At 33.7% G+C, this 13,783-nt stretch overlaps 1 protein-coding gene across 4 annotated transcripts in view; it reads right to left on the minus strand.

The window, feature by feature from the left end:
* Positions 1-13,783, minus strand: part of ASCC3 (activating signal cointegrator 1 complex subunit 3) — a 338,650-nt gene that overhangs the window by 163,694 nt on the left and 161,173 nt on the right. For all 4 annotated transcript variants that reach the window (XM_047732576.1, XM_047732575.1, XM_047732577.1 and 1 more), the window contains exon 14: positions 1,741-1,875. In XM_047732576.1, the coding sequence (XP_047588532.1) occupies positions 1,741-1,875 (135 nt within the window). The remainder of the gene's footprint in view (positions 1-1,740; positions 1,876-13,783) is intronic.

The raw sequence follows: 13,783 nt of genomic DNA on the forward strand, positions 1-13,783 counted from the left end.
TGAATTACTTACACATATACCATAACAAGGGATAATAACAGTACAAACCTATATCAAAGGTTCTGTGAGACAGAATGAGTTTATGTATAAAGCAATGAAAGCAATGCCAGGCATCAGTAAACACCTGATAAATGTTAAACCCTATTATTATAGGAATTAAATAATAAACCTGCATCATTTGGAATAAGCAATAGCTTTCAGAATTGAGAAGTATGAAGTAACCAGAAATCCACAAGGTGGCTCTCAAGGCTTGGCTTTTAAACACAATGGAGTTGCTTTATATTTCCTAAGAAATGAAAGAAGACTTATGAATGCCAACCTGACTTTTCAAAGACCCTCATAAATTCATAGTTAATAAATAACTAGAAGACTACAAAGCTGTTTAATAAGTGTTATGTAATAGAAATTTTATAAAGTGGAGAAAAATGAAGAAAATGAACAATTTTTATAGTTCTAAATTGAAAGACTCTGATGTTCAAAACAACTGACATCACATTTATCATATTTAGAATTTAAAATGTCAATACAAAATGGTAAAATTCATAGTGGAGTCAAATGTGAAGTCAAAACAATTAAATGCATTTTACCAAGATGATAAATGTGAAAGCGTATAGCACAATGTCTGACAGCGAGCAGCTGTTCAGTAAAATCAGTTAAATCTCATGCATATAAAATACTTTGAAGTTACTATCATTTTATGCCCACTGACTTTTTCATTTGAAAATGTATTTTCATTGCTTTAAATCAGGACAAACATTTTCTGTGAAGGGCCATATAGTATTTAAGGCTTACTAGTGGATCACACAGTCCTTGTAGCAATTGTGCATTCTTCCCTCATGCTGCAAATACAAAAAAGCAGCCATTGACAAAGGAGTCTGGCTGTTTTCTAATAAAACCTTAATTACAAAAACAGGTGGCAACCTTTGGCCTTCAGGCTGTAGTCTACCTATTCTTGATCTAAATCATTATCTCACATAATTAAATAAAGCCTTCTGTAAATCTTAGGATGCTATCAATACTCAAATTACTTGGAGAAGTGCTTCTCAAACTGTAATGTGCAATAATTCACCTAGGGATGGAGGCAAAATGCAGATTATGATTTGGTATATCTGGTATGGGCCTGTGGTTCTGCATTTGTAAAGGTGACCCAGGCTTTTAAGGTCCTTTAAGTATATGTTGTGTAGCAAGGTTATTAAACTCCCGGGGTTTTTTGTTTATTTGTTTTTTTAAAGGTCTTATTTTTAAGTAATCACTATACCCAAAGTTACAACCCCAAGATCAAGGATCACATTGTCCACTGACAGAGCTAGTCAGGTGCCCCTAGCCTTTCACTTCTTGAAAAGAACTTTTATTTATGCTGCTTTAATCTGTCTATATTAACCTTAGAAATTAAAACTGAGAAATTAAAAATATTAACTAATAGTTTTTTAAGAGTCTAATAACCCTATTCAATGTTAACACATTTTATGGAACTTAACTATTTTATGTTTTAACTATATTTTAATGAGTAGGATAAACCCAATTCTAACCATATTGATAGACGTGGTAATTGAACACCTCATGCACTGGAATTCTTTGGAAGATCATTAAATAAAAAAAACTAAAGATCATAACATGATAAAAATGTAAAATTAAGTCCTTGGAAACTAGAGATCATATATCTGTCATATATAAAATATCTGTATTATCTGGCACATTAAATGCTTTAGTTCTTATATCTTGCCGTCATTTGTTCCCTACCTGCTTTTCTGCATGTCCATATTCAGGTCCTTGTGTAGGTAAAAAGCAGGAAATCTGACCACTATTCTTTGCTCTTTCTATTAGAGACATAGCTGTTCTTACAGTGGCGTTTCGAGCATGTACAAACACCATCACCTGAAAGAAAGAAAAGCAGTATATTTAATACTAAAATTCATTAAAAGCTTAATACTAGTCTGAAAATCACCATATATATATATACAACCATTAATTTTCCAAAATACAACTCCCAGTTTATGAATTCCCCAACATTTCCTTATTTTAGAACAAAGTGTATATAGGATAAAGGCAAGTTAAATAAAATTCAATAACATGGCTTTCTATACTGTTAACCTATAAATTGACGGAAATCAGAACTGAAATTAATGTATTATATAAAATGTTGAGTTTAATTTGTGCTTTTCTCATTTGAAGACATGATTCATGAGTGCAATCATATATTATGGGGTCAGAGTATAAAAATATATGAGAGTCTTATTTCTCCACTGTCAATGAAATTTCCAGTATCATAAAGATGTTTAAAGAAATTGAAAACAATAAAAACACTCTTCCTTGGACAAAATCATGTCAAGAACAACCATTTAAAAAATAGAGTTTCGGGAACTGTTGGAGATGAAAATGCTTCTAGAGGGGCATTTGGAATTTTCTGCTGTTGTTTTTTTTGACCTTCCTGTGGAATTACTCACAAAGTGACTGTGGAAATCTGAATTACGGGTAAGTCACGTATCTGGACGCTTTGTCAAGGACAAGTGGAAACAAGTATTTTCAGGGACAGTCAGAATGTCAATGCAACTGAAGAGAATGAAATCAGAGAGTGAGGAGCACTCAGAATCTGATGCCCATCAGTGCTGCCTTCTCCTCTGTGTCTTTTCTTCTTTGGCTTCCAAATCCCCCACCCCACCCCCATTCAGCTCAACCCCAGCCTTCCCAAAGTGCCATTACTATAATACACTAATTTTACTCTTTTATATGGACAACCAATCTTTTTCAATTTTATCTAATGTGAATAAAGCACCTCTAGGTAATTTGGCATTTTAGTCAAAATCTGATACATGACAAACTAAGGACAATCAGCAGTGTGCCCTGACTTAAAGACAAGTTCTAGCCCCAGTTTGCAACAAAATTGAGAGATCTAAAACTCTCTGGTTACCATAGTATTCCCCTGAGGCTTCAGCAACATGGAGGTCCTAAATCTTGCCTTTTTCTCAACCTCTCTCCATATTTATCTGTTAATTATGTTTTCCCAGAAGCTAAAACATTGGTGTTATTTCCATGATACACATTTAGAAAAATGCACCACTGATGGCTTTAGTCAAGGAAATGATAGGCTCATGCTAACTGACCTAAGTAAAAGAGAAGGTCATTTTGAAACATTTTGAACAAAGGTGAAAAGGGGAGGGAGACCTGGGAGTTGACTGGAAAGGAGATGGAGTGACACAGATCTAGAGCACACACTGCATAATTTACTCACGGTAATCTTATGCCCATAAACTTGCCAAAAAAACTGTTCCACGTACGGGATGTCAATTATAATCCAGAGGAGAGTAAAATCAGAGAGTATAAACATTCAAGAAACTGGGATGCTTAAATTACTAATATTCTTTTAGAAAGTGTTCAAAGTCAAGGAGAGTAGATAATCTGGAGAAGACCAAAATTCCTCAGTGAAAAACTCCCAAAGCATTTAGAGACAATAAAATAAGCATTGCAAGTCATCTAGAGAGATTTAACATTAGTTAATCACAGCCATCAAGGATAGAAAGTGTAAGCTTTCATACTTGGTTAGAGCTCTAACTGATTTGTTGATACTAATGTGTTTAGAAAAGAAATATGATCATCAGAGTATCCCTAAGAATATATAAATAAAAGTTATTTCAGTAAGCTTCATGATTACTTGGAAAATTCTTCTGTTTTCCTTATTTTCAACTAAAAAAAAACCCCAAATCTGATTTTGATAGGTTCTCTAGCTTTCTGGGGAAACATCTTTATCTCATGGGGTGTCAGGAGTCTACCACTTAAGCTCACTGTAATATTTTCATCATTATTGACATAAACTGTTTAATACAAAGTTAGATAGAAGAATTCTGCTAGCTATAATGCCCTGCTGAAGCTTCACCACTTCAGAATCTCTCACGTTATATCACCCTGTCTCATAAAAAGTAAGGGTACTTCAACAGTGAGTTTCTTCTTAGAAAGTTAAGGCAGACTTTTTTCTCTTATGTAAAATTAAGCTTTATTACACACAAAGCCTCACTAAACCCTAACGATAAATTTTAAGAAAATCTAAATTAAATGAAATTATTTATATTTATCCACTCTTTCTGAGAATTCTGAAAGAATCTGAGAATTCTGAGAATCATTACCAATCATTACCAAGAATTCTGCTAAAGAGAGAGGCAACATTTCTGCCCTCAAGGAGATGACAATTTACTATGAGGTACTAAATAAGCACAAAATATTTTTCATTTGCTAAGTATTTTCTAGCTATGGATGTGTAAAGTACTGTTGAAAGAGGAAATATGAAAATGCAGAAGACCTGGACCCTTCTATAAAAGACATGTACAATTTAAGGAAGGAGAAAAAACTACACAGGGAGCATGGATAACACAGGAATGTGAACCATGAAGCTGGTGGGTCGCCTTCAATCATCCACCGCGCTGTATTTACACAGTCCCTACTGAGTTCCAAACCATGCGCGCTGAGCACCACGGATAGAGTGAGAAATACAGTCCAAGGCTCCAAATGGGTCTGCTCCTGCTGGCGAGGAAGAATCACTAGTCATCAGCCCTATCTCCTATAGAAGCAGGTACAGGTGGATGGAGGAGCCTACAGTAGTATTGAAAGGAGGGTGCGTGTTGTGATGAGCGCTGGGTGTTATATGCAACTAATGAATCATTGAACACTACATCAAAAACTAGTCATGTACTGTATGGCGGCTAACTTAACATAAAAAAATACAATAAAATACTTATCCTTCATAATTTGAGTGTGTTAGCTTGAAGAAGTACATTCTCTTTCAAAGTTTTTCATACTGAGATCCAGGAACCTCTTCATGAGAATCATTGCTGGGGTCATTAAAATAGACTTCTGGGTCCTTCCCTAAAACCAACTAAGAATATTTAGGGGTGGGGGGCACCTGGGTGGCTCAGTGGGTTAAGCCGCTGCCTTCGGCTCAGGTCATGATCTCAGGGTCCTGGGATCGAGTCCCACATCGGTCTCTCTGCTCAGCAAGAAGCCTGCTTCCCTCTCTCTCTCTCTCTCTGCCTTCCTCTCCGTCTACTTGTGATCTCTCTCTGTCAAATAAATAAATAAAATCTTAAAAAAAAAAAAAGAATATTTAGGGGTGGGACCTAAATTTTGAATTATTAACAACTTTTGAGATAACTACTGTACTACTGTGTGAAATTAGTTAATAATCACCACCAACTTAGTTTTCTTCTCCTAAGGTTAAACAAAGGAAACATAAACAAAACCACTACTAAAGAGATGATTTTAAAAACTCCTTAATAACATGTTTTTATTTACATATATATATAATAAAATAAATAATACTATATATATATATATATATATATATATATATATATATAATATCAGGGAATATGAAGGTATTTCATATAACCAGTATAGCCCCAAGATCATTTCCCAGATGGGTTTTTATAATGCAACTAGATTTCTATTCTCCATAATTCAAATGCCACATTATGTAAATCCTGTTGATACAAAGAACATAAGGGAAAATAAAATATGACCCTAAATCTTCATTAATTATTTCAGTCTGACTTGTCAACTTATCATTTTGCAAATTATTTTCTACTGGAGCCAAGAGAAATATTAGTTACAACTTAAAATAGCAATTTCTTTTTATTAAATGATCCATCACTTCTTGTTCAGTAAAATAAGCTCTTTTTCTTATTAAGAATTTTCTGTTTAGAGGCTCCAACAGAAGCCATTACAAGGTTTTGGGTCTCTATAACATACTTGATTTTATGGTTTGTTAATTTGGTTAATTAATTTTAATAGACATATAAAAATTATAACTAACAGAGAGGACAGCACTGTTTTATTTAGCATAAATAACTCCAAATCAATCTTAGAAACACTACTGGTAACTGAACAGCAGTTAAATAGGCATAGGTCATTAAAATAAGGTTATAACAGTAGATTCAAGTCAACAACATTGGTAAATTTTAATAGTTTTATGAATTGTTTATATTTTTGAGGTTTGTTAGATTAATGCATTTAAAAATATTGTATATACTTGTTTTTAGTTTAAAAAGCCATTTAGTTTAAGAATATATAATTAAATCAGTCCTGGGGTAGGAGAGGGAGTATGTGAATTTGCATTTTGGTCCTGCTATTTGATGTGCCAAAGACAGTGTACCTTACATGAGATGTTGATTAAAGGTAATGAAAGAGTGAAAGCCGAGATAAACAATGATTCTAAAAACTAAAAGGTTTAAGTAACTCATATTGTTTCAATGTATTCAGAGGGAAGGACATATTATTTGAAAAATACCAAAAATTCTACTTTGAAACATTGTATTAGGGGCATCTGGCTGGCTCAGTCGGTTAAGTGTCTGCCTTCAGCTCATGTCATGATCCCAGAGTCCTGGGATTCAGCCCTGCACTGGGCTCCCTGCTCAGTGGGGAGCCTGCTTCTCCCTCACCTCCCCACTCTTGCTCTCTCTCACTATCTCTGTCTCTCTCAAGTGAACAAATAAAATTTTAAAAAAAATGTTATTAAAGAGGAGTGATTTAGGACCAACTATTTCATTTCTCCGATTCTTATTTCCCTCGCTCCACAAATAGGTTCTAGAGTCACAAGTTTAATATAAAGTTTGAAGTACATAATGTAAGTGAAAACATTGCATTTAGTAAAATCATAACTCTCAAACTTTAGAGCACTTCAAAATCATCTAAAAACACAATTGCTGTTCCTTTCCTCCACCACCCTCTCAGAGTAAGTAGGTGTGAGGCAAGCCAAGACTTCGCATTTCTTTTTCTTTTCTTTCTTTTTTTTTTTTTTTAAGATTTGTTATTTATTTGGGAGAGAGCCCGAGTCGGGGGTGGGGAGGCAGAGGGAGAAGCAGGCTCCCTGCTGAGCACAGAATCCGGATGCAGATGTGGGGCTTGATCCCAGAACCCTGAAATCAGGACCCCAGCTGAAGGCAGTTGCTCAACTGACTGAGCCACCCAGAGGCCTAAGACTTTGTACTTCTAACAAGTTCTAAGGAGATGTTAACACTGTTTGTACAGCAACTTTGAAAACGTGTCAGAAGTGGTAAGTATCAGCACCACTGTAAGGGTAATAAACAATAAAACAAATTTGGCCTAAAAGACTAAATAAACTGTGAGATCAGTAAATGACTGCCATAAATTGACACCTACATATTTATTCCCCATTGATTCAAATGTGTACATATCTGACACCACATGAAATAATTTAAAAGGTCACTTATCCTTTAACAGCTTTTGTAAAGGTGCTGTGCAAGATGAATGAGAAGTAAAAAGAAAATTAAAGGAATATTTAAGCCTGAGATTATTTGAAAACAGGAGGGAGGAGGGCAAGGATTAACTGTGAAATGTTGAATCAAAGACTCTTCCCTAGAAATTTCCACTAAGAAGGAAGACTGAAAAGAAATATCTGAAAAACAGAGACAAAATGGCAGATAGATAGATGTTCCACAGAAAATGCTGCTAAGGAATGACATTCTTTTTTTTTTTTTTTTAAGATTTTATTTATTCATTTGAGAGAGAGACAGTGAGAGAGAGCATGAGGGAGGAGAAGGTCAAGGAGCTGGGAGCCCGATGTGGGCCTCGATCCCAGGACTCCGGGATCAGAATGACATTCTTTAATATAAGGTATTCACTCTCGTACCGGTTAAAGAATAAAGCCTGAGGGTGAGGAGTTTCATATCCTAGTGGTTTATGCTTTCACTCACTGTCCTGTTACGTGTCTTGCTCTCAGTTCTTTCCAACTTTCTTAACCCAGGTTCCTCAAGAGAATTAACTCTAATGACCTAAACAGAGAGTGATTCTAAATCTGTGTGGTCCCCAGACTAGCAGCATCAGCATCCCCTGGGAATGTGTGAGAACTACAAACTAAGGGTCCAACACCAGATCTGAGTCAGTGACTCTGAAAAAGGGGGCTCAGCAATCTGGTTCAATGAGCCCCCCTGGTGGTTCTGATACATATTATGTTAACATTTGAGAGCCTGCATCGAGCCAAACCTTCCCTGTGCCCCCATTTAGAACATTCTGATATCTTTGAGAGGATGGAGAACACAGGCAAATCATTTTCTATGTTCTATATAGTTTGAATGGGGAGTGCCACTACAGATGTATTTCAAGTATCTTGTATATCACAAGAGCTCGTAAGCACAAAATAGTTTTTATTGCTGTGGTCATATTAACACATCTATGTTATCAGGTAAATGCAATTTTAAAAGGTTTGATTCTGCATGCTGTGCAATCAGAAGACATCTGTGGTGGGACATTACAAGTAAGTACAGAATTCTCATTTTAGGCCTGCCAATGCTGGCCAGCTGAAGACACTTAAACCAGCTAAAGATCTTTTCACATCAGTATAGTTTCTTCATTTATTTTTTACATTTGCATAGTATTCCATTACTTAGAAATGCCTTAATTTAGCCAGTACATTTATGTTGTTTCCAATCTCTCATTATTTAAAGCAATGATGTAATAAATAACTGTTCACAAGATTTATTTCACATTTGTGACTATATTTGTTGGATAATTTCATAGAAGTGAAATTGTTAGGTCAAATATATATGACTATTCATTTAACTATTTCCTTATTCTGAACACTGTCTGTTTTGTTATTGGAGATTTTTTTTTTCTTACCAATTTATAGGTGTTCTTTGTATATGGAAGATAATATGCTTTGTCTTTTTCTATATTGCAAATATTTTGTTCCAGCCTATAATTTATCTTTTGACTTTGTTTATGGTACCTTGTTTAGTATGGAAACAGTTAATTTTTCTTTAACTCTATCAGCATTTTTCTCTGTGGCTTTGAAGAAATTTACAGATAAGTGAGTAAAAAATAGCCATAAACATTTGAAAATGTGCTGAACTTCACAAGCACTGTGTGGCTCTGGTAATCCAATAGTAGGCACAAACAGCACCGGATTTTGCTCTCAAAAATGGCTATCTAGAAAGATACCCACAATATGGTGTTAAGTGCAAAAAAATCAAGCTGAAGAACAATTTCCATAGTATTATTCTGAGTATATATGTAAAGGATGTGTGTGTTTAAAATTAGAGATATGGATGGACACCCACCAGATAAAATGCCTCACAAAATGGAGTGGGAGAGGATAAAAAGAAGTTTCCTTTGTATTTCTTGTATTGTTTGTCTTAGCCACTGAAACAAGCCTTAATAGTTTTACAATGAAATACATAAATTATAATGAACAGAAAAAATAATGATGACAATGAGGTTATAAAAACTTTTTATAATGTACTATTATACTAGTATATTTGACATGATAATTTTATTGCTAGGTAATTTACGGTATCAAAGTAAAAACTTGAAACCTATTTGACAATGTACTTATAAGGGTGATGGTGACACTTTTGATCTAAGTGACAAATTTATCTTGTTTCAGAGTACCTGGAAATGCTTTAAGAAGAAAAGAGAAATGTTCTTATAGAAGAAAATAAATAGCATTTCAGGGGAAAGTATACAGAGGTCAAAGGTACAGAGAAGAGAGCAAATCCACAGGGTGGTAAATACACATTTTTGATAGAAATGGACACAGAGGAGCAGTAATATCTGGAAAAGCAAATAACAATCTCATTATAAAATATATATTAGGATAGAATTCATTCAAGACTCAGAAAAAAATGATACCACTAAAGGTGATACTTGAGAAATTATTTTTATCTTAGAGATTTTAAACTGAATAGAGAGAAGGCTATCATTATGAAAAAAAAAAAAAGACTCAAGGAAGTATAACAGAAAACAGCAGAAAGAACATAGGAAAACCAGAGAAACAATTTTATCATTGTAAATTGAAAGGACAATCAACAGGAAAAAATTTTAAACGGTGAGGTTAACTTAAAAAAGGGGGTGCTTTTTTATGAGGAGTCAAGATGAGTAAGAGAGTACTGAGGTACCCCTGAGAGTCAGTATGATTATTGGAGACAGATCTTACAAAAGAGAACTCCGATTTAAACATTTTAAAATATAGCGTTGCAGCCACTGAACTGCTTGAAAAGTTAGTACAAGTTCATAAAATTTCATTAGGAAAAAGAAAAGAAGCCCTTTTATCTACATGGGGGAGATGGATGTTACTAATATGGTTAAATTAATACAATAAAAATTTCCCTGATGCTTCTAGATAGAATTATTCTTTTGAGCATCTAACAAATTCATGTGCTCCTTCCCTTAAGCATTAATCACTGACTACCTTTTATTTTTAGCTACTTTTATGCTTGACATAGCTCTTCTACAAGTCTGCCATCATCCAGCAATTACATAACAGGCACTGGGGACATAACGAGTGGGCAAGCCCAGCACTCTTCCCTGTGCTTTTGGAGCTTCTGTTTAGTTACTATGGCGAAAGATTAGAGTCTGAGAAGATGGGGAATACAGAAGCTGCTATTTATTACATGAACAACTATGGGAGGAAACAGCAACGATAAGAACAACAAAAATAAAAGGGAAAAGAAATAAAAAGCATAATTGAAAAATTAATTGGAGTCCTTTCTTAAAGATAGCAAACTACTTGATTTAAAGATCCTGACATTTCAAGTTTCTTCATTACTGGTCTTTGGGAGTCATCTCTCTAAATTCTTCTTCCTATTGTTCAAAACCTCCATGCATTTGCTCATGTTTTATTTTACTTAGGTCTCCTGCCAATTCTCTCATGGAAATTCTACAAACCTTTAAATCCAATTCTAATGGTTATTATCCAATTTCTCCAGGGAAATTAATCATTCCCACAGCACTTTGTTCATACTTGTGCCTTGTGTAATCTCAGCATATACACAGGTTTCTACCTTGATGTTAATAACTACTACGACTAACGATAAAAGGAATTATTTATTAAATGCTTATTATGTGCTAGGCCCAGTACTAGGTGCCACGCACAGTTCTCTTTCTCACTATTAACAACACTATTAGATAGGTAATACTATTAGTATTTTGCAGATAAGAAAACTGAAGTTCAGAGTTTTACTAACTTGCTACTCATTCAAGAGCAGAATAGGGAATTAGCCTCATTCGAAAGCCTACTTTCTTTGCATCAAATTATATTTCCTCCTTGGGCGTTGCCTAAAGGGAAGTTTACATCTTACTCATTTTGAGGTCTCCTTGTCATCCCCTGTCTCACTCTCCAAACTATCATTCAATCAGTAGGTACTCAATAAATGAGAGCTGAAATTCCAATGTTAAAAATGATCAGTTTTTACAGAAAACATTTATTTTTTTAAATATGAGCAGAAATTTGAATTTAAAAGTTTATAAGTTATAATAGGATGTAGGCTGAGTTAGTACTTTCACTGATACATTTATGGGAATATGGGGTATCAAGTTAACTTTCAAATTTTCCAACTAGATAGTTAATTTTCTTGGATTGTTTTAAAAAATATATTAGCAAACATTTTACTGATATTTAATAAACCAAAATTGCTACTGATTAGTCTTCTAATACTGTTGTATAGCTATATGTGTATATATTTTAAGGCCATTGGAAAGTTCAAAATTTGTGATTTAAAAAAGAAACAACTTATAAAATGAGCTATTCTGAGAGCATCTTAAAAAAAAATTCTGGACTTTGAAGTCAAAGATAGTTCCTAAATCAAAGCTACCTATATTTACAATGAATCAAATTAATCAAATTCATTAAGCAAAACAATGTCCTACCGATGGACAGGAATAAAGGAAGTATTCTTACGTTTAATAATGGTAGAAAATCTGACACTACTCTACCTGGATTACATCCACAAAACTATTATTACTAAAAGTAATAGTTTAGCTCTGAAAATAGGGCTAAAACAATAAAATTTAAAGTCATCTATTTTAATAATCATGGGTGTAACAACTAGCATTTATTATCAGATATTCCTGGCAACCAACTAATTTACTAACACATAGTTTTTTAGTTTAAGATGATGTGGTTAAATGCTTATCAGATAGACCATAAAAATACAAACTACCTGAGACAGGGTTAATTTACCTTGTCCTACCTATAGCAGAAAACTGTATAATTCACTGACTAGTCTTCATGCATTAAATTATGCAAATACACCAAGAAAAGTAATCTGGAGTAGAGAGAACTGGTTCCGCAGCTCCAAGCTGTGTAATTAGATCTACACTTGGCAATTCACAGCCACCTCTGGACTCTCATGCTGAGAATCTGCAGTTCTTCTCAAGAAACCTAAGCTTTTAAGTGCTAAATAGATTCAGGTTATCATTACTGAATTATATTTAAGGCATTACCCTAAAAGTGAAATATATTCTTTGCAAATTTCTTTAAAGGAATAAGTTTTAATATTTATCAGTTTCTACGTTTGAGTTGGTAGGGAGCTTTAAGTGCTATATTTGGGTTAAAAGAAATCTATGATACTTCACATTTTCTAAACCCTAAAAGATACTTGTTATCAAAATGTACAGTAATAATGAAAACAAACTTGGAGGACTCAGTGTACACTATATACCATGACACCAAAAATACACATCATTTTTCTAGCTAAGTCCACTGCAAAGAAAATAATCTTACAATCAATTCACCATACATCAGGGCATTGTACAATATACTTAGAAGCATAAGACAGTTCTAGTCAGCATAGCCTCTAAAATATTAAGACCACAAACTTAGAGAGAAAAAAGTGTTTTTAGAATTTCAAAATGGTAAATATTTTGAATGTTTTTTCCCTTTACTATAAACTTTTTAATTAACAATGTTTCCTTAAGACATTAAACATATGTGTATCTTTTAGAGGTAATACAATTTATGTTATCCAAGAAATGCTTGAATAAATTTTCTATAAATTCTTAATTTATATCTTATTCATATGTGCACCATATACATTCATGCATTCAATAATCTGGAATCTGAATTCATTTTTTTAACATAGGCTCCATGCCCAATGTGGAGCGCAATGTAGAACTTGAACTCATGATTCTGAGATCAAGATCTGAGCTGAGATCAAGAGTTGGACAATTAACCGCCTGAGTACCCAGGCACTGCTGAATTCATTTTTAAAACAATCATTAAAAATAAATAAATAAATAAATAAATAAATAAATAAATAAAACAATCATTAGATTTATAAACTTAAGTAACTTAATGACAGTGTATATGCTCTTGATGAAAGTGAATTTTATACATTAAAACTGTTTTAAGCAAAGAAAGTATTCTTTTCTTCTAGTTTTTTGTAAAATATAAAAGTAAACATATCAAAAATATCATTTTTCCTTGTTCATAATTACTTAAACAAATTTAAGATATATTCAAACTAATTTTTTGTTTAAGAAAAAAATTCTTATCAGGATGCCTGGGTGGCTCAGTCAGTTAAGTGTCTCCATCTGGCTCAGGTCAGGATCCCAGAGTCCTGCAATTCAGCCCCACATGGGGCTCCTTGCTCAGTGGGGAGCCTGCTTCTTCCTCTGCCTGTGCTGCCTCCTCTGCCCACTGCTCCCCCTGCTTGTGCTCTCTCTTGTATTAAAAAAATAAAGAAATAAAATTAAGAAAATTAAAAAAAAAGAAAAAAATTCTTATCAACCTAGACAAAATGCTTATCTGAAGCCAAACTAACCTATATAACATATTATAGTATTATTTCGAATACAAACAGAATTTTTAGATCCATGTTTGAATCATAATTCAGCATCCATATAATAGAAAAGCTTGGGCAAGTTCACCTGTGCTTCGTGTTTCGTTTTTTTATTTTTATTTTTTTATTTGTTTTTTTAAAATATTTTATTTATTTATTTGACAGAGATCACAAGTAGTCTGAGAGGCAGGCAGAGAGAGATGAGGAAGCAGGCTCACCGC

Source organism: Lutra lutra, chromosome 6, assembly GCF_902655055.1.
Source record: "Lutra lutra chromosome 6, mLutLut1.2, whole genome shotgun sequence".
NCBI classification, from domain to species: domain Eukaryota; kingdom Metazoa; phylum Chordata; class Mammalia; order Carnivora; family Mustelidae; genus Lutra; species Lutra lutra.